The sequence below is a fragment of the Gasterosteus aculeatus genome, chromosome 17 (genome assembly GCF_964276395.1).
Source record: "Gasterosteus aculeatus chromosome 17, fGasAcu3.hap1.1, whole genome shotgun sequence".
Lineage (NCBI taxonomy): Eukaryota > Metazoa > Chordata > Actinopteri > Perciformes > Gasterosteidae > Gasterosteus > Gasterosteus aculeatus.
This window is the reverse complement of record NC_135705.1, coordinates 10256300-10277032: the sequence shown is the minus strand read 5'-3', so window position 1 is coordinate 10277032 and position 20733 is coordinate 10256300. Positions and strand designations below refer to the sequence as shown.

The window sequence follows — 20733 nt, the reverse complement described above, 5'->3', positions numbered from 1 at the left end:
GATAAATCCAAGAAAGGAGGATTAGTATGGAAACTAGGACAGTATATTAATATTCAGTATATCTGCATTGCACAACTCTGCAACAAATACCTGGCTGCGATGCATGGCTTGAAGTTATGTTGCCATTATAAAAACGTACTGGTACTTAGATTAAGTAGTTTTTTGTTTGGTGAGGTACTGGCCAACAATTCCAGATTGTTGTAGACCACCATCCCTTATAGGAGGATATCGTACATTAATAAATACTTGGAATTGTTATACTCTTTAAAAAATGCCACGCTGAGCTTAAACGCAAGTAGAAGAGTCAAAATACTAAGCAGTTTCCCACAAAAAGGTTTTATTGAGAATGTTTTTTTCTACAAGTTTGTTCTGAAATGCATTTATTTTTTACATATTCAAAAGATTGTATTTTACACAAATTCAAAGTTATTCAATGCATGGCTTATGTACAGTAAAATTATAATTTGTTTTTCAGGTGTGGAAAAAGTGATTAATGCAAGGATGCCGAGAGCAGACAATTAAAAACAACAAAAAATAATCTTAGAAAGTGGGAGATTGAATGTGAATAGTGAGTTAATACTGCTGCTCCCTGGGAATGCCATACATTAAAAACAGCGACAGGCGGATGCGTGCTCCACAGCCTCATCCGAAAATATTCTGTTCCAATTACAGCTATAACACAGGGACACAGATCAGAAAAAAAAGACAGTACTTGACTCAGAGTTTAGCTTCTGTTCCACACCTTCGCACAATTGGCAGGTTGCTGAAGAAATAAGATAAAGCTGAAAATAAAAAAGTATGAACTAAGATAACACCAAGCAGAACATTTAGTACATTTCAGCACACAGCAGGCAGTTGACCTCCATCATCCGTGTCGAGTATGCCGGCATACTGAAGCGCTCTATCGTCAGTCCGAAAAAAGGACCAAACTCCCGCAGGATCTCATCTCATACAAAAAAAGAAAGCCTTTATATTCATTTTGGGAAACTTTAACTTTGAGTCAGTTTGACAATCTGATGAAATACAACTGAAGTGTCTGTCTTCGTGTTGCGTTAGAGGATTCAAGGCAGGAGCAAAAAGCTGAGCAGCCCCACCCCCTCGTAAGGTCCAATTTGAGCGGAGATTCCTTGGTCATCCTGAAAAGTGGAGGGCTGGTGATGCGGGGGCTTCTCGGAGATGTAAAATGAATGTAAAGTAGGTGATCCTAATAAAAGTTGGTAAAGGGTGGGAGGATATTGGCTTTTCTAAAAGAGCAGAGCCCCCATGCTGCCTACTTCACTTTGCTCTTTTACAAAGATCTCAAAGTACTGATAGATGATGGTGACGGCCAGCAGGATACCGGTGCCGGAGCCAATGGCGCCGAGAAAGTCGGCCATTACTGATAAACCACCGATACACAGTCCACCGAAGGCAGCAGCAGTAGGGATGTACCTATGACACAAAGCAGATTGAGACAAAGATCAATAAATATTTCAACTGGGTGTTTCATTATGCAAAATAACAAGAATAGTAGATATTCAAATACATTAAGTATGATTGCAAAGTGAAGAACCGTGAGGTGAGCAGGGTTGCACATCTGATTTGCAGTGAATAGAAGATAAAATTAGGAAAACCTAACCACAAACAAAAGGAAATCAACCCGTGTCTTTATCAAGGTATTATGCTTTTCTTTATTTGGGTGGCATTCAAATAGCATTTAAAAAAGACAAAATCTGATGGGACAATTAAAATAGTAGTTCCCCAAAGGTCATGTCAGTGTGGCAGCATGCAGGAAATAAAGACCGTGAAACTGATGCACCTAAATGCAATTCAACTCGTTTATGTAGGTACATCTGTGATTTTCCGTAAATGTGTTTGCAAGAGGCAAGTCCAGTCTGGAATTATACGACTTTTTTTAAAAATTACTTTTCATTTGCGTTTCTAATCCACAATACCTGATGTGAAGAGCTCTGCCCTATACCCACGATGCCTTACCAAATAATCTGAATTTGTGATTAAAAATGATCTTAGACGAGTGTCACACATTTGGAGGGATTACACAAAGCGAATTAAAAGGAAGGTACGTTGAAATAAGATTTCAATGAGTTGCTTTAAAGATGGAGGTTATTGAAATGTTAGTGACAAAAACATAAATTCATGTAAATGTATGATGAGGGCTTGTATCTGCAGCTGATTAGCTCTGTAAATGAAATGCAAGATATCTACAAAAGACAAGGTTTTGGGATTATACCTGTTCAGTTCATGGACCATTGAGGTTTCTCTGTGTCCTCTCATCACCATCTGCTGCTCCTTCAGCTGTTTTGCCACCTGGATGAAAGGGAAGAACGGCCCTTTTAAAAACACACTCCGTTTAAAAAAAACTCATAACGACACCTGGCTGAAAACAGCTACAACTTACATCTTTTGCAGATGAGCCGGAGACTTCAATCCAGGTCTTGGAGAAAAAGGCACATGATCCAAGCATGAAGACGATGTAGATGACTGCATGGACGGGGTCGTCAAGAACGGAGCCAAATGATTCAGGGGGAGAGAAGTAGTAACAGAGTCCCCCCACAGGGTAGGCACGAGCCGGACCGCCCGACGTTGCATCCTACACACACACACACGAGAGAAGAGTAAGAGTGTTAGAAAAACATTTTCATATAAACGTGACTAAATATATGACTGCATATAGTCCGTTCATCGGAAAGGGGCTTTAAAAAAAAACACCATTAGTTTAGTTGACAAAAAAAAACCCTGCTTGAGACTCAAGTAGCATTTGCGTTGGTAAATTATTTCCATTATAAAAAAACAAGGGACCGCTGCAGATTTCAGAGTACATTTTCAGAGGCTCGGTCTTAAAAAAAAAAAGCTCGACAAATTGCATGGAAACATTTGATTAAGTGTATACTTACAGACCAAGTACCAAGCAGATTAACCAGGAAGTTGCCACTGAAACGTGTGGAGAGCATCTGGGAGATGACGTACAAGTTGGAGACCAAGGCGGACTGCAGGATGATGGGGATGTTGGAGGTGTAGAAGAGCTTGATGGGGTACGTGTTGTACTGCCCACGGTAGCGAGCTGACTTGATGGGCAGATCAACTCTGAATCCCTGTTGGAGGAGTTTGGTGTGAGCAAATCCTTAATTGTTTACATTCCCCGTCTCTATTATATTGTCCATTAAAATATAAAGTCACACATTAGAAGCTTTGAGAAATGTTGCATGTTAAGAAAGGCTAGAAACTCACCTGAAAGTATATGACTACAGCGAAGACGAATACGGTGGCGATGAGGTTCATGAGGTTGGGCAGGTTCTGTCTGTAGAAAGCCTCTCTCAAAGCGCGCACTTTGTCCGTGCGAGTGGCCAGCAGATGGAAAAGCGCAATGATTGCCCCCTCAAACTCGGTACCTAGAAACAGAAAGTCACAGCTACAGTGTGAGACACGGTCCTGTTAAGTGCAGCAGCTGCACATCAGAATCACATACTGGCTGCGCCCTCTGGGGCTCTTACCTCTTCCAGTGTTTACAGTCGTGGGGCTGAAGGCCTTCCAGACGATCGTCTCACAGATGTTGGTGGCAATGAAAAGCGAGATCCCTGAACCAAGACCATAACCCTTTTGGAGCAGCTCATCGAGCAGCAGCACGATCAGCCCAGCAACAAACAGCTGAGGAAGAACAGACACTTCGTAATGAATTCACATCCTTTGGAAAGTCTAAGTGGTCTATCCCGACTATTTAAGTTATACCCTTAAATGTAAATAATAAAGTGTGAGCTCCTGGAGCATACTGTCCCCGTGAGTAAACGCAATAAGATTGCAGATGCAGCCCTTTAATTAAAAGTAGTGAACAAATGTGTTAACATCCCTGTGAGGAATTTATCTGTGATAATAAATCACCACTGTGAATCTACACCAAATCAAATTGTAACTACAATCTGCATCGGTTTGTTCCTTTTTAGTTTTATTACTTATTAACAACGTTTTGATGCTAAAGTACATATCCTAGTACAAAATGGTTATGACAAATTGACGAAAGTTTCTACTCTCACCTGAATGATGATGAGCAGACAGATTCCTGCACCCATCTCAGAGGGATCTCCATACATGCCGGTCATTACGTATACAATGGCCTGGCCGATGGTGATGATCATTCCAAATACTGCAAAACATTAGGAGTGGTAAGACAATCTATATACATACTTATAGATCCCTATCATATGTTTACGTAAGTGATTTGAGTCTACTAACATTTCTGAGCTCCGTTGAAGAGGGCTCTGTCCTTTGGTGTGTCTCCAACCTCAATGATCTTAGCTCCAGCAAGCAGCTGCATGATAAGGCCCGAGGTGACAATAGGCGAGATACCCAACTCCATCAGGGTACCTGAGGGCAGATGTTCAGGTTACGATATAGCAGTGAAAGAGCAGAAACATTTGATCCATTACTCAGTTATTAGCAGGACAAATACCTCTGTTTGAGGCCAGTATAACTCTCATCCAGTAGAATGGATCTGCTGAGTCTGATGACATGATGCCAAAAAGGGGGATCTGCAGGAAAAAAAGTCAGAATTTTATTTCATTGTGGTTAGAGTTGCATTCCTTCTATAAACTAGCAAATGTTGGAAAATAATTCTTAATACTACAAGTGAAACTTGAAACCCTTCATTCACAGTTGGGATTGTTTGACAAATGTCTGAATTCACCGAATGAAGTCAGTCTCTCTGTGTGTGTGTAGGAATCCCACTTTCACTGTGCGTGTATGATAACGTGCCCCACTGGCTAGCTCTTGGTCCCCGCTCTGCAATTACCCCTTACGGCAATCACAGCTGATAATGCGTTCACAGCAGACGCCAATGTTGCAGTAGCATAGAGCCCACCCTCCTCTTCCCCCTCAAGTAAACAGTGTTAGGTCTGTCAGCACTGTTGCCGTTGATTGCCCTTTGAAGGACATTAGCATTGTCAGTTTAGAGCAACCGACTCAACCACTGCCATATCTAAAGACATTAGCTATGCTCTGAATTTTGCGTTTAGCAGTTAAACTTTATTTAAAAAGCACCAGGCCCTCTCTTCTTGCAACTGAATGACAAATTGTGATGGTAAGATACATTTATTTTATTATCTTGAAAATAATGTATAAAAACCAATTGATTTGACATAAAATTGCTATATGAAGCTTGTGAGTGCAAGAGATTGTAATGTACTATTAGAAATAAATGAAATTATTGCAAAATAAGGGAAATCATGTGGATTTTCCCCATACGTTTTTATTAACATTGTAACATAGTAGTTAACTGTGTCACTTACCTGGCAACACACCAGGAAGATGAAGAGAGTGATGGCAGTCCATAATACCTTCTCTCTGAACTGGATCTGTTAGACAATGACAGTACGTGAAGTAATCATCAACAACAGCTTTTTTTGGCATTAGTGGCAGAAGCAAATGTACTAATAAGCGTAATACAGACCTTTCTTTCGGGTTTTTGGATCTCTGGCAGCACTGCACAGAACGGCTTGATCACCTCCAAGAATTTGACTGGGAACAGGAAACGCACGATGAGCATTAATGAGACTTGTATGGAATAATAGCTGCTCAACCAGTGGGACGTGGCAGTGAATGGTGGGCGGACTCTACAGACTTCAATCCACTAACGTGTACCGAACACATTCATGTCAAACGGGGAAATTTGTATCACCGGGTTTCCAGCTATGACCCATAACCTTAATATCATTGCTACGTCGCGTTAGGCACATGGTTTGGGAACAGCAGGCTGAAGATAACACCGGTTCTGTTATGCGTCGTCATCACTAGACTGTCAGTGTCTTTGAATGAGTAGCTAGCAAGTTAGCTAGGAAGATGTTCCTGTCGACATAAAAAACCCACCGTGACGGTTCTACAATCTCGAACCAAGATGGAAAAAAACATCGTGAAACAAATACTACCCAATTGTTTATTGGAATCCACCAACCATTTGCCATAAAAAGCTAGCTTGCTAGCACAAAATCAACAGCCAACTAGCTGGCGTTGGGAATTAGCAGCGCTAGCTAGCCGGCTATCAATGCCAGCGCTAACACCGCTAGCTAACCGAGCTAAGTTGAACAAAACAGGTAAAACTCTATTTAGAGAATCGTGCCACTTTCTATCGACACATCATCGTACACGTTGAGCGGCAAAGTCATACTCACTGCCCATGATGTCCCAACCGTCCTTCTACGGGCTCCTTTACTGTGTAAATCTGACGAGACTCAATCTCACTACTGACTGAGCCGCCGCGGGGAGGAGGAAGAGGAGGAGGAAGAGGAGGAGGAGGGGAAATTTAACAGACACGTCACCACTACGGACACGAAGAACAAGGATTTGAAGAACAGGCCTCTACCGGTCGACACATGCCACTGTTTTTAGGAAAACGAGTGTAGAACACGTGGTCAATTTAGTTATTTGTTAAAATAATTATTATATATTATTATATAATTATTTAATAATTCTTATTTAATACAAATTAACATTATTACCATAATAATTATAATAATATTACTAATTTTGATACACTTTTATACACATTTTGTTGTGATTCCGAATGTTTGATCGTATCGTAATTTGTCCACATTGTTTCTAGATTTGCCGTCAGTACGTAAACAATCGGACGACCTCTTCTTCTCTCCTGAGCCGTTCTTCCCCATCGGAAAACCTTCACGTCTCCACCAGAGAGCAGCAGTGGCTTAAACAAAAGATCTCTGGTCAACTTCAGGAAATGCAGACGAGTGAAGGCAGTTTGGCGGTTTTTCCCACCAGATAACAAAGTTTACACCCAACAAAACCATGAAGGGGAGCACGAGCACTCGACAGAATTAATGGCACCTCAAAGCCCTGCAAATAATCTTTTATCCGTAAAGATCATCATGTGTCCACTACATGTATCTCACAGTGATCATGTCAACTGAAGAAGTAGCACAGCAGTATGATACTATGTCCAACATGTCTCACTGTACGTCCCTTGTCGTCAGTATTGATGTCAAGATTGGCTTCAAGTACCTTGATACCTTTTATTTCCCTCTTTAGAAAGCGGTGAACAATCAACAGTGAGTTTCGGGTCACAGGAGGCGAAATCCTTTCTCACATAATTAAAAGAGGATGATGGCAGAGAAAGAGCTCGGCCTTTCACAACACTCCCTAAAAACAGAGAGCCCAAAGTGTTTTGGCACTGGGGAAACGATCAGGGAGAGGCTCCTTCAGCAGAACAAAGCTGCATGCAAGGCGTTGTCTCCGGCTGTCTGTTTGACTACCACACTGCAGGACACAGGTGTGCTGGGAGCCGCTACAAGTCTCTACACACTTCCCAGAAACTCACTGATACCCAGTAGTTTACTATTCAGACCCTTTGCTTTAGTAAAGTAAGAATACAACAATATCAGTATGACGAGTAAAAGTCCTGCATTCAAAGAATTTGTAGGAAATAGCATACATTATTTTCATTGAGCATCACAAATACTACACAAATACAGTCATAATACTGCTGCATAAATACGTATGTTGCATTTTCTTGCTGTAGATGTTGAAGGTCCCATTCAAATATTTCATATACTGTTGAGATGGACACATTAATAGATAAATGGATAAACTTAATTAAACGTTGCCATGTCACAGCCGCAGTGCACAAAACCAAACCACACTAGACTAGTGCAAAGAAACAAACACACAAGTACTAACTATTCAATTCAATTCAATTCATTTTATTTTGTATAGCCCAAAATCGCAAATTACAATCGCAATTTTCCTCAGAGGGCTTTACAGCCTGTACACATACGACATCCTCTGTCCCAAAACCCACCATCGGCACAGAAAAAACTCCCCAAACTAGAAAAGTTAAAAGTAACTGGAGCTGTCAAGGTGTAGGGAAATAAAAAAAACCCACAATATTTATATATTTAAAGTGGAGCTGAAGTATTAAGTTGAAGAAAATGGAACCACTCAAGTAAAATACAAAAACATTTCAAATTTGAACTTGATTAAATCAAATTAAGTCCTTTATGGAGAATATTCCTCCGTGCACACCTGAAACCACTTCTTCACTTTTTGATGACATCGACTCGAGCGACAAACACAGAACGAGTCCCCGCTTACTCAGTTTATACCAACACGTTCTACTCAAACTGCACTGGTCAGCATGAGGAACTATGGACCTAAGACAAAGGTCTAAATGAGTCCAGCACATGTAAATACAGTGAAAATAACCGTCACCTGTACAAACTGTGTATACACTATACACAGTTTATACAGGTGAAGACTTTTTTCACAGTATCTCTCTTTTTCCCCCTTGATGAGGTGAGAAGACGGCAACTCTCGTGTCTCAGCTGTAAACATGAGGCCACAGGAGACGGTCAGCTCATTACGACAATGAGGAAACAACTAGTTTGCTCTGCTGGCAACCAGTGGACTCTTACACAACCCCTGTAGGACTGCCAGCTGTTGTTGGTTGTGTTTGTTTTTCTACGGACAAATTAACGGGACATAATGTGTTCATCAGGGAGCTTTAGAGGGCTTTGTGGCTGTTGGCCGCAGCTTCACATTGAACAGACAAGAATAAAAGTGGCATGAATCTTGTAATTTACTTATCAGGAAGGAAGGAAATAAACAAAGTACTTCCAGCACTACTGTCACATGTCTCATTCTACATTTCTTCTCTTTGTTGGTGTGCACATGGACATATGCAAATGTTGCTTGATGGCCGGCGTTGTGTAAGAGTCTTTGACGTTGCCGTAACGTGAAGAAATGTTGAATTTCTTTCACTGTTTCGGTCGTTCTTTAACGACCCAGGCTCATTCTTTTCTCACATTCATTTCCGTTTTTGTTTTGTCTCAGAGACAGTTTCACTCTCTTGTCTACTGCACCAGTAAATACTCTCCATCTAAGCGAGGTCACCCGCTGTACACACTCCAGCTCTGTTCCCGTTAGCGAGGCCAACTTTCCCCTCTAATTTAAACAACTTTATTTGAATTGTTTTGTTCTATCTCTGCATGTTAGGGGCTTTGGAAGGGTCACCATTTGATGTTTATAGTAACAGGACAATATTATGTTCCCGACCGTCTCTCTCCCGTCTTATAAGCGGTTGAATCACAAATTGTCCTTCACATGGTGGATTATTTGCATGCACTGGGGGCTCGCTGGTGAATCGGATTATTCAAATGGTAAACAACCGCTCTGAACTCTTAGCGACCCTTGGAATACAATATTCTACCACAACAAACAGAGAGTATATGTGCAGTAAAAGAGGTGAAGGGTTAATGTCGTGGGTTAAATGTAATGCAGCAGACAGAAGAACATTGTGTCCCCAACCTCATGCACGTGGGTTACATAAGCATGCACACATGTAAAGACCTATAACTCCTCCCTGCAGATATTTTCGAACACAGCAGTAGATGGTTAATGAAGAACAACTCGGCTCTTTTGCGCTTTACATAATCATTACATGAAAATAAATATCCCTAAATCTGTCAATCTGAACAATATCCAAACAGCTCTCTTGTCTTTAGTCAACAGGTTATAAGTCGCTGTGTTGGCTTTTGTCCTGCTAATCTCAGGCTAACAGTTGTGCTCGAAGCAGCTTCAATCTAACTGTCTTATGCAACCTGTTCAAAGGTTCTCTGACATCTACGCACTTCACGTGGTGAACATGGTTGTGACAGTCAAACGACCCCATCGAAGATGAGTCTTCTCTTGTTTACACACAATAAATGTGCAAGGTGTCACAGCCAAAGCTTTGCTTCTGCAAAACTTAAATGAAGACATCTCATGCACGGACAACCGGCAGCAGACAACTTTGCCTGAATAGAATTATGTTAAGTAACACTCGAAACAACGCAACATATAATGAAGACCTACATTGTCTTTTAAAAGCGAGGGACTTCCTCCGAGAGTGATAAATGAGAAGTGAAACTATTGTCAGTTCCATTCTATAACATTTATTATAGTAATTAAAAGGTTTCCAGCTAGGGAGGACTTTCCATTTCAACATCCGGCCTTCACCTCCCACGCACACAGACACACTCACTCATTATAATCCATCTAAGGGCACTGCAATTACTCCAGGGAAAAAGTCTGGTGTCACGTCATGTATGAAGTGGAAAATGTATGCGAGGAGGATTAATGCAGTGATCTTCTAACAGAGAACCGGAAAATCCCACCGACGGGAGAACGGGGAGCGAGTGGCAAGTCACGACATAACGCTGCGACGGTTCACCTTGATTAATCGGACCCTAGTCATCGGGGTAAATCCAGACGAGTAAACATACAGCCATTGCTTTCTTTGCGTGTCTTGGCCTGTCTGCGTTATTTTAAGCACACACAGTCACTTCAATGCGATTGCTGCAGGGAGAACGAATGTGGGTGTGCTCCAATGTGGGAACAAATATCTTCCTACGTCTTGTTGGGTCCTTTGATTGGCCCAAGAAAGGGCTCACATGCTCACACACTTACTCACCCTAAAATGTGTGCCTCATTTATTCCGCATACAGTGTCGTATGTCACCACAATTCATGCCAAAGATTGAAAAAGTTCTCTAAGTGAACTTAGATGAACTTAGATGAATAGTTGGGGCCCGGATGGGAAGACGCTCCACAAAGACCGAGTGACACATTCAGCTCCATCTCAGCTATCCGTGCCTCTACTTGACCCCCCACGGAGAGGCGTGTGGAATATTTTCCCCAGCACGATTCGGGTGCACCTGTTGCTGCACTTAACCATCTGCATAAATATGTGATGCTGATCAACTGACAACAGACTCCAGTGGATTTGGTGGCATAAATAGATCTCGGGGGAAGCTGATGGGGGCCCTGACACAACCTCCATTGGCGCTGGTGAGAAATTAGACAGTGCGTGACACCACTGAGCAGTTACACAATCCCAGCTCTCATTTGGTCGCGTCAAAAGGAAAAAACCCAGAGCAGAAGTCTCTGTATGTGCACTGTTTATTCAACCTCAGCATTCAGGACTCGTCCATCTTGTTCACATGGGGTTACTGTTGTTGTGCTGCAATGAGGCCAAGATAACAATCGCCTCAATTAAGGAAAGAAAATAACAGAAGGGGGAAGTGAATGGAGACCTTTTGATGCTTAACAAAATGAAGGAGGTGATGAGACTGCGACTGTGATGCAACTGGCCTGATATGAAAATGGATCAACCAATGTGAGCACAGCGTGTGCAGGTTCATGCTATCATACATTCTTCTTCTGAGCAATTTATTATTCCTTGTGGTGGCTGATTTATCTGATCGCTGGGTTGAGCAAAGTTCAAGGAGGATTGCATCATATGCTTTGACACTAAAGTCAAAGCATGAGCTGTTGCGTGGCATCCTGAACTTTACACAGGGGCATACGGACACACACACACACACACTCTTTTTCAACTATTCAACATCTAAAACGTTTCGTATTTAAACTGTTCAGGTGAATAATTCCATTTCCTGCAACAACAAAAAATGCTTCTTTGCCTGTGAGGACATAAGTCATTTTCCATTGCAAAAAACTTCTGGAATACATTGAAAGCATTGCTGTAGTGTGCCAGGTATCGGTCTCTTCTTTGTACTACCTCTTCAATCTTCCTGAGGAACATCACAGTACAGCTGTTTGAAATGACACATCCCGTATTATCTTTCATTTGCAACAAGAGTTTGGTTGGCTTCCCGGTCACATAAGAGCCTCCAGCATAATTGTGGGTGGTTTTTGTGGTCTTCTATTCATCTCTTCCAGCCAATCTCTAATATTGACTTTTTTTCCCCAGTGCTCTTCCCCTAATCCTAAAATGACACAAGGTTTGTATTGGGATCAGTCCTCCCGTAAAGTATCTAAAAAATGTAGATTTCTCAAAACAAGTTCTCAAAAGTTCTTACATTTCCAACCTTTGAGCATATAGAGCTGTTTCTTTGTTGCTATCCGGGTTATTTAAAGTTTTCACTTCTCTCTGCTTTTTTGTTTGACAAAGAAATAGGTTCTTTCTTGCAGCACAATATCGTGTCTGCAACAGAAGGCCTTTTAACACCATCGGTCAGAATGAAGATACCTTGTATACACAGTCAGATCATCTACCCAAACACCATCAACTACTCATCCAAAGAAAATACCAAAAGACAAAAAATTAGCATATGGAGTGAAGCAACCCCTCATTACACAGGTGAGCTGTCTTCTGCCCCTAATCAAATACACTTTCCTGCTGTGCACTATAAGGTTGTGCCAGTTGTGCAATCTTTCAGCTGTTTGCAATAAACAAAGCAAACAAGAACGGTTGAAATAGTTCATGAAAACTAATATTACCATGGTTTTCATCCAAATTCAACACAAAATGCTTTTAATCAGTACTGCTCCCTCTGATTCAACCCCTTCATGACATGCATCTTCAGCACTTATATTCAACCACCTGTCTCAAGCACATGCACCAATGAAGGGCTTTATTAGTTCAAGTGTGCCTGAGATAGAAGACGTACCTGGACTGGCTGGGGGTTTATTGAGAGTGACGTTGATTGCATGTTAGAAACACGGCTGTCAAAAGCATTGTCCAAAATGTTCAGTGAAGAGATCATTGCCTTGCACAAACAGGAGACGAGATACAAAGAGATATCAAAAGCACTGATATCTCTACAGTAGGAAGTATAGATTACAAGTTCAAAGTTGAATGCACAGTGGCTTCACTACCTGGATGAGCGGCTGCCTTTAAAGGAGGCAGTTGACAGCAAAAGAGGGCTCTAATAAGTACAGAAGATGCTTGACATGAAGGGGTTGAATGATTTTGTGTGAGTTTTGATAAAATCCTTGTAATATTTATTCCATTGAACTACTCAGTTTTTGTGTAATTCGTTTTGTATACCGCTGAGAATTTGTATATTTGGCCAATGAACCCTAATGTGCAATTGGGGCTGAAGAAGTTTGATTGCAACAGTGTGTGTTTGGGAGTATTAGTCAAAACCACATGAAGAAGCTTAAATCAACGCCATACAGGACAGACGCATACTGAATCTGTTATGATGCAGGTAGCGGATGATAAGGGAAGGTCCGGTTATTTTTAGATGTAAAAAGAGAAATGATAATCCCTCTTATCTCGTGCCTTGTGCTATCATCTCTCTCTGCAAACCCCCCTCACCTAATGTCCTGACCGACAGAGGCAGGGCAGAAAAATCTGGATCCTCTGCGATCCAAACTACACTTGGAACAGCTCAATCATTCAAGGTGTTTTGTTTCTCATTTTTGGCTTCATACCTGCACGAATGTCACAATATGCTTAAGCTTACATGGACTTTATCCTTTGCTCTGCACATACTGTGCAGTTTATTTTTCACAAATAAAGAACAATATATAAAAAGAGAATAAAAGACTAACATACTGTTGCACACTAAGTCGGAGTATGTGGGTCATCTGAAGACTCTGAGTCAGTCTGTCCCAGTTAAGTCGACTGTGGATCTGACAACGCGTGTGATATTTACACTCTCCTTTATGTCGTACAATAGCGCTGGTATGAAACCAGGAAGGTACCGCTGTATCTCGTCATCGCCCAGCGCTTGGAAATGTCACCAACAACCCCACCCTTTGTGTAAAGCAGGTGTGCCAAGTTTCTGAATGGTGACGCAGCGTTCTATCAGTGCTACTGTGGACTTACAGCCGTGCACTCGTTTAACCGGGGAGTTTAGGGATCAGGGTCCAGCTGGTTGAAAAAAATAGCGGGTCATCCGAGGATGCTGCCTGGGATGTGTTGACTGTCGGCTAACAACTCGCATGTTTTTTCAGCTTAGCATTACAGCTCAGCAGGAAGTTTTTTAGGGTTTAAGTGTATAATCTGAGGCCCGGTGCAGATCAGTCACCGATGTCACCGCCGAACGGGAACCAGGCCAAAAGTCCTCAACCGCTTAATAATGAACACCGGCCTTGAGGAAGCAGGCAACATGAGGTTTACAACCTTTGTATGACGTTATCGTTGCAACGTTGCAAACAATAAAGTAAACCCTGAGGGGAAAGCTTGTTCCTTTGGTAGAGACTTTCCTGCATAGAGATTTTGTCTTAAGTATTTAAAATTACCCAAAAGACGCAAACAGCTTCAGCTCCCACTGCTAAGGAACGTCCTTCACACCAACATCACCTCAGAGAGAAAGCGTTTTTATTCCTTTTAGATTACATACATCAACCTCAAACATCCTCAGTGCGCAGAAAGTGGTTTTGGCTGACTCATCATTTCATCTTGCTGCACAGGCAGCACAAGAAGCAACATTTTTTTTTTTTTTTAAATAGAAGAGCAAGTAGACAACCGTTTCTCCTCTGGAGGATGTAAAGGGAGCTTTCTTCTGCCAGGTGAAGCATTGAGATCGATCTAAAGATTCACACAGATGTGGTTCAGTGAAGCTCGAATCTTAATCTGGTTAGAAATCAGATGCCTTGGACCCCTGTGTCCATTTGTTAAGAGTAGAAACTAAGTGAATAATGTCTTAATAGACATATGTATGCATAAATGAACACCATGTGGACACAAGCTGTTATAACAAATGAATGCCTTTATTTCTCAAGACATTGTTAACACACAGGTTTACAGAGAGCCATCGTCTATAATAGTAGAATAAATCAAAGTTGGTATCAGAACGGATAGAGTGGTGGTATGGAATGTAGCGGCTTCTTTTTTACAATCCCTTCAAATAAATAATCTTTATATAGTCTTTGTAGCTAGTGTTTTTAATTAATATATTCTTTGTTTAGTCAAAGTTTCAGGAATGAAGAGGAAAAAAATCAGACAAAAACAAGCACAGAGACAAAACAAAGATATTACCCTCTCCAAAAGTCTTTTGTTTGTAGGCAAAAACAAAAAAGTACAGGGGAGACAAACTATTGAAAAAAGGCCAATCCTTTTGTCTTGACCAATACAATCTTGTTCTTCCACCAACATGTGTAAATTACAAGTGCCTGGTGGACACAAACCATGTTTGTTGTCTGGGGGGGGACACCAATAAAAAAGAAAGAAAGAAATGTCCTTCTCCGAAGCTTCAAATTTCAAGTTACTGACCTAGCCAGCCACGGTCAGCTTGTACAGTCAACTTTCCCACTAGTAATGTGCTATGCAGGACCGGCAGTCCAAACTTCATCCAAAATAAACCGAAACAAATGTCACATCACAGGTAAAGCACCATGTCGGACAACTACACTTGAGCTTTCGTTTACTCTGCCGCGCTCTCACGCTCTCTCTCAGAGAGAACTCCACAATAAAGAAACTCGTCTGTACCAGAGGAGGAGAGAGGAAAGGGGCCGGGGAGGTGGAGGGTCCCAGGATGCTACAGGAGTCCCTGTGTTTGTTGAACGTCTGTGGCCTCATACAACGTTTCTCCTGCTATGTCTGACAGAGAGAAGGAGCAAGTCCCAGAAAGAGAAAAGTGCAAGTAAGGACGCAGGGCGCCCTCGCCTCTGTCGGGTTGAGAGAGCGCGCGTAAACAATCACGCGCCATTCCCTTCTGACCCCGAGGTGTCGGAGGTTCCCTCCAAGCGGTTGAAGGTCAGACGTCCACGTAGGCGTGAGGGCGATGCACCTTGGAGTAGCAGGGTTTCAGGTCGACGAGCTCGTCCCACCCTGGAAATTTAGACCGTGTTGGCTCCAGCCCGGCATCAGTCAGTACTGTGATCCTCCAGCTCAGAGATAATGTTGATCAAGTTCTGGAGGCCAAAAATGAAGCCACTGTCCTCGCCTTCATGCACCACGCTGTCCTCTCCATAGTGCCGACAGGTGGTGTGAGCAAAGTCAATCATGCGCACGTCCACCGCGGGGCTGCTGGTCTCTCCTGTGCCAGAGGAGGAGGAGCGACTGCTGCCTGCAGAGGAAGGTCGAGGGAAACCAAAGGCCCCCTCCTCTTCCTCGTCATCCTCCTCTTCCTCTGGCTCCTCCTCTTCCTCTTCATCAGACGGTTCATCCTCGTCACCCTCTTCGCCTCCACGGTGTCTGGGTCTCGTGTGCGTCCTTCGAGGGTCTCCATCGTAGATGATGAGCAGGGAGCTCGAGTAGAAGCGGTAAGACTCGCAGGACTCCAGGGCCGCTTGCATTTCCCGGAGTCTGCGCAGCACCGGGGACAGCAGCTCCCGGCGAAGGCGACACCCGTTGTGGAAGAACTGATAGAGAGCCTCCTTGAAAGTGTCAAGAGTCAGCTTACGGCCGTGGTACTTATTCATGAACATCAGCTGGCTTGAGTCGGACTGGTACACCTGCAGGTTACACAGAAACATGAGCGCTCGGGCTCGGCGCGTAGCCAATACAAAAACGTTTCAATGCCAAAGGAGGTGTGTTGCATCTCCGCTGTACCTGCATGCCACAAAGTCGCACTCCAATAGAAGCAGATGTGCTCTGTTGACACTTGCGGATCTGAGTGGCCTTCTTCTCCTCTGATGCATCGTCTCCATGTTGGCGGGTTCCCATCTTCAAGTCCAGGACACACGGTACAGTGTAGCGCCAGGTCAGGTTCTCCAGAAGAATAAATTCTGTCAAGGGGGGTTAAGGATCACACGGTAACCAAAGACCTTTAAAACTAACTGTTTATATTAATGTCTAAGACCCATCCGTCTGCTTCAGTGCACACAGAGACACCAAATGCCGGCCGTGTACTCGTGAAAGGATACTGTACTGGTTGCGGTGCTTTGCGTTCTCCTTCATCCTTTGCAAGTGCTGCTGGTGACACTTGAGACTCCAGGGGTTGTGTTTGATCTGTGGCACAACGTTGCCTTTCTCCAGGCTGAAGTAGAGAACCTCGGCCTGCTGCTGCATCTCATCACGTTTGTAACTGCACAAGTGACGAAAGAGAAAAGACGCGCAACATTGGTGTTACAGAATGCGTCGATGAAGACTCATCGGTTATGAAGTGACGCGGTGTTGGGACGAGCATCCTCACCTCATCATTTTGTCTTCTTTCCGGCTGTGGCGAGCTCGGTCCTTGCTGTAGTTCTCGTTCTCCACCAGCAGCGAGGACTGCTTCTTGTTGATCAACTTCAGCATCTTGCTCTTGGGCTCGCAGTCTGCAGAGGGATCTTTGTTTTCTAGGTCCCCAGATTCACTGTGGAGGGGGTATGCGATGAGGCACAGGTTCCCTTCCTCATCTTCTTCAAAACTGACTGACACTACACCTGAGAGGGGGGAGAACCAGAGAGTGGTCATGAGTACCAAATGGTTAAGCAGACTTTATTATGTTAATTATTACATTTGGTAAACATACTAAAAAAATGTTTTTAGTACAGTGATCATGCTTTGCGCAATCTCTTTTAATTCACATTGAAACACTTCCACAAAGACCCAGTCATACAGCCATCATCATGTTCACATCTCCACATGCCGGTTCAGACCATAGATGGGACAGACAGATGGAAGTGAAGAGTAGGATATTAACAATGAGAGCAGGTATTATCACAGGCAACATATGACAAAACAGAAAAAGTACAAATAATAGGTTATAATTTTGTTATTGAGGAAACCAGAGACAAAATACCACACAAGTCTGAAAGTTGTCAAACTCAGCAGGAAATTTATTAAGCAATTTCTAAACATCCTTATGAAACACACAATAAGTATTTATACAGTTTCAGACAGTAGGAAATGACATGAGAAAATGAAGTACAGTTCTCTTTCCACATAAAACATCATACAGTGACATGACAGCAAGCAGAAGAGTTGCTTATCTACATGACATGATAAGTACGTAACCATGATTCAGTGACAATGAGTGTTTTTTTGTGTCGATTTTTTTACACAGTTCATAATACAGCCTTGAATGAAACAAGAACATTTAAAAGATATTTGCAGGGTTTTTTTTGTTGAGTATCAACCCATTTCTCCAACTCAAAATAGGAGAGACGGGTTGAAGGGCTACAATCACCTCAATGACCACTAAACATGTCTACCTTAATGCCAATGATGATTTTATAACATCATCCAGGCACCACACTAGACCCCCCTGTCCCTGATAAAAGTCCCTAAAAGGACCTGTGTGTGCAGGGTGGGGGAGGTGTAGCACTGAGAATAAACATCACAGCTGCAGATAAAGATAAACCTCAGACAGGAAGGAAGGAATAAAGGAAGGAAGGAAGTGAACGAAAGTGACCGAGAGAAAAAAGTAGCAGATACACGGAACACTTTGCACCCAACAACACAAGTAGACGTTTATAAAAATAAAAAAACAGTAATTGGATAGCAGGGAATTAAAAAAATAATTTAGCCCGAGAACAACCTCAGACAAAAGAGCGAATGTTGTAAAACAAGTGTAAAGGCGTTGGTGTTTGAGCGCTACACGGTGACGCAGAGGGCCCAGCGGGCACGTTTCTTCCGCCGCCCAGGCCCTGACTGATGACGTCACCGGCATGCTCCTTCCTCGTGGACGGTGCGGTGCCAGTGGGAGCTGCGCAGTCACCACCAAACACCTCAGTTACCGTGGGAACATGCGTGTTCACAATCGGTGCATAATCTTAATGTTTTTATAGCCCGATTGGTTGTAATAAAATATTTAGGATTTTGTCTGAGTTGCAGATCCCTATCAGTGAGTGTCGTTTTATTAGGTTCAAAAGTTGTGGTTGTTAAATGTGGCTTTGATGTCTAGGTTTGAATTGAACCCTTCCGCACTGAACCATTGCTTAACAAAGTTCCATTATCTTACTGAAGTATCTTTATTTAATGCCCTTTCAAATGTGCTCCGCTATAAGGACATACTTTGTCACAGACTCCAGAAGAGCTCTACGATCTCCAACCCCCCCTCTTCCTGGCTGGATTTAAATACCCCCACACTGCGATTACTGGGGCGGTGGGTCAGGTGCCAGTGTGTCTTACCTCTATCACAGGACCACACCAAGGCACCTGCATTGCTCCAACATGCCATGTGATATGGTCACTTAAAAAGAGGCTCGACCAAAAATATAAATACAAATGTATCAAAATACATATTTGAGTGTTGTGTGGTGCACGTTGTGTTCTATGCGCGCTCGCAGCAATTCATCAAAACCTCACTTAACCCACGTAAAAAAAAATATCCTCGCGATTTGATACATTTAATATTAAATTCAGCAAAGAACGGCGTGTTAATTTTGGCACACAGAGAAGTAAACCGGGGTTACAGCTTGCTAACATTACCAACCGATCAACCGAGCTCAGCAGATCGGGGGTCTTACCTTTATACTGAGGGGTGAACTTCCTCATCTCTGGGGGGAGGCTCTTGTAGAACTGGTGCTCTCTGGGTATGAGGGGCTTACATATTGTTTGTTCCCCGAACCGCAGCACGCAGGAGTGGCCTCCCACCTGGTGCACGAAAGGCTCAAGCATCACCCCTTTTCCGGGATACGGAGTCCCGTCCGCCTGCATGAGGGCTTCCAGAGCGGGACTCATCCTCACTCCGCATCGGACAACTGAGCTGGGGGGACCCACGTCGCTCGGGGGGCAAGAGGCTCGGCCGCTCGTTTGGCTCCCTATCCTCGAGCTCTTTTCCGTTAGCTTGTTAGCCTCCACAAGCACAGCGGTCGAAGAAGAAAAAAAAACAAAGGGCTGGACGGGAAGGACGGAGCCAACGACGAAAACCCTTATTTCCACTATATTCCTTTAAGGAGAACACATTGTATAAACTCCTCCGCTGTTTTTGGGATATTCCCCGTTGTTTTAATGTGTAATTAACGGCTACTTATGCAGATTTAAACGTTTTTAATTCGACGGCCGTTCCCGTCGTGAGGACGTTACGAAAGTGACGCCTGAACTGATCCTCCAGCTACAAAGACAAGCACAAACAGCCAGCAAGCCCCGCCTCTAACCCGCGACTGGCCAATCATAGAGCCGGATCTGTCGCTGGGAGGAGGCAGGGCAGGGGAGAGGGGCTCGAGCAGATCGCGCAAACAAAGAGGAAGGAGCGAAAACGGGGGGAGGGGTGAGCAGGAAAAATACTCGACAAAAACAAAACACTCGCCGAGGACATTTTTTTTTTCTCAATGTACTCGACTTAAATCGACTGCGGGTTTCATTGTCCGTGTAATCGCAGTCTTGCGACATGAAATGGCTGCAGAGAATTCAAATGGCAAGAAGGAAATCGAAACTGCACACAAGGCATTGGTTTTTGGAAATACCATAACGGCTTTTGGTTTCACGTCTCAGCACACCTGATGGGTGTTTAGGTGGGATTATAGACGGGAGGCATATTTACTTGCAGAAAAAGACAGACATTAATTTAGAGACTAATGCCATGTTCACATCATATGAAATAGAAAGATTCCCTTGTTTTCATTTTATCCTACTATGAGGCAGAAACATACATCTCTGGGAAAGTTATGGCTGCAAGATGTTCCCCCTATAATTGCAACAGAGAGAAGTTAACAATGGAAAGCGGACAGAAGACACCGTACAGGTTTTCAACCAGAATGTGCCCCCAACACGGGTTTGACTGGCTAATGTATGTCGATCCCAAATACAAAACACTGTACTGTGGCATCGGCTGAGCCATGTTCAACTTTTTTTATAGGCCAGTTAAATTCATTTGAGAAAAAATATTTTTTAGATGTGAGATCTTTAAGGAGGTTGTGAGTAATATTAGCAAAAACAGCCGTGGAAATGTGTTCACGAGTGGCACTCACCCTGATGAGTCGGTGCCAGACGAGATAAAGCTGAGGGGCCGTGGGCAAGCCGAGGTCAGTAGACATCCTAATCATGCACTAATCTCTGATGTTCTAGTTCAGCACTGCGATTACAAATGGAAAGAAAGGATCCCAGGGCCAGGCAGGGAGGGGATTAAATGAT

General features: G+C 43.1%; 2 protein-coding genes across 2 annotated transcripts; both read right to left on the bottom strand.

The window, feature by feature from the left end:
* Positions 1 to 320: 320 nt before the first annotated feature.
* On the bottom strand, positions 321 to 6387 carry sec61a1a (SEC61 translocon subunit alpha 1a). The gene is made up of 12 exons (XM_040204055.2): positions 6159 to 6387; positions 5441 to 5508; positions 5280 to 5345; positions 4445 to 4523; positions 4228 to 4359; positions 4029 to 4138; positions 3492 to 3645; positions 3229 to 3389; positions 2895 to 3092; positions 2399 to 2590; positions 2231 to 2307; positions 321 to 1431 (listed from the first exon to the last, which is right to left on the bottom strand). Exons 1-12 carry the CDS (start codon positions 6163 to 6165, stop codon positions 1245 to 1247), a joined length of 1431 nt encoding a protein of 476 aa, XP_040059989.1. The 5' UTR covers positions 6166 to 6387; the 3' UTR covers positions 321 to 1244.
* Positions 6388 to 14480: 8093 nt separating this feature from the next.
* On the bottom strand, positions 14481 to 20665 carry LOC120834987 (inositol hexakisphosphate kinase 2). The gene is made up of 5 exons (XM_040203425.2): positions 19128 to 20665; positions 16868 to 17099; positions 16599 to 16759; positions 16285 to 16460; positions 14481 to 16187 (listed from the first exon to the last, which is right to left on the bottom strand). Exons 1-5 carry the CDS (start codon positions 19339 to 19341, stop codon positions 15597 to 15599), a joined length of 1374 nt encoding a protein of 457 aa, XP_040059359.1. The 5' UTR covers positions 19342 to 20665; the 3' UTR covers positions 14481 to 15596.
* Between the last annotated feature and the right edge of the window lie 68 nt (positions 20666 to 20733).

Coding starts and splice junctions, on each gene's coding strand:
- sec61a1a (XM_040204055.2), bottom strand. Junction 4,139..4,227: donor CTTCAACGGAGCTCAGAAAT/GTTAGTAGACTC, acceptor AATGTTTTGCAG/TATTTGGAATGATCATCACC. Junction 3,646..4,028: donor GTCTGCTCATCATCATTCAG/GTGAGAGTAGAA, acceptor GTTCTTCCTCAG/CTGTTTGTTGCTGGGCTGAT.
- LOC120834987 (XM_040203425.2), bottom strand. CDS start 19,341: ATGAGTCCCGCTCTGGAAGCCCTCATGCAGGCGGACGGGACTCCGTAT. Junction 16,760..16,867: donor AAAGAAGACAAAATGATGAG/GTGAGGATGCTC, acceptor TCACTTGTGCAG/TTACAAACGTGATGAGATGC. Junction 16,188..16,284: donor TGCGACTTTGTGGCATGCAG/GTACAGCGGAGA, acceptor TGTAACCTGCAG/GTGTACCAGTCCGACTCAAG.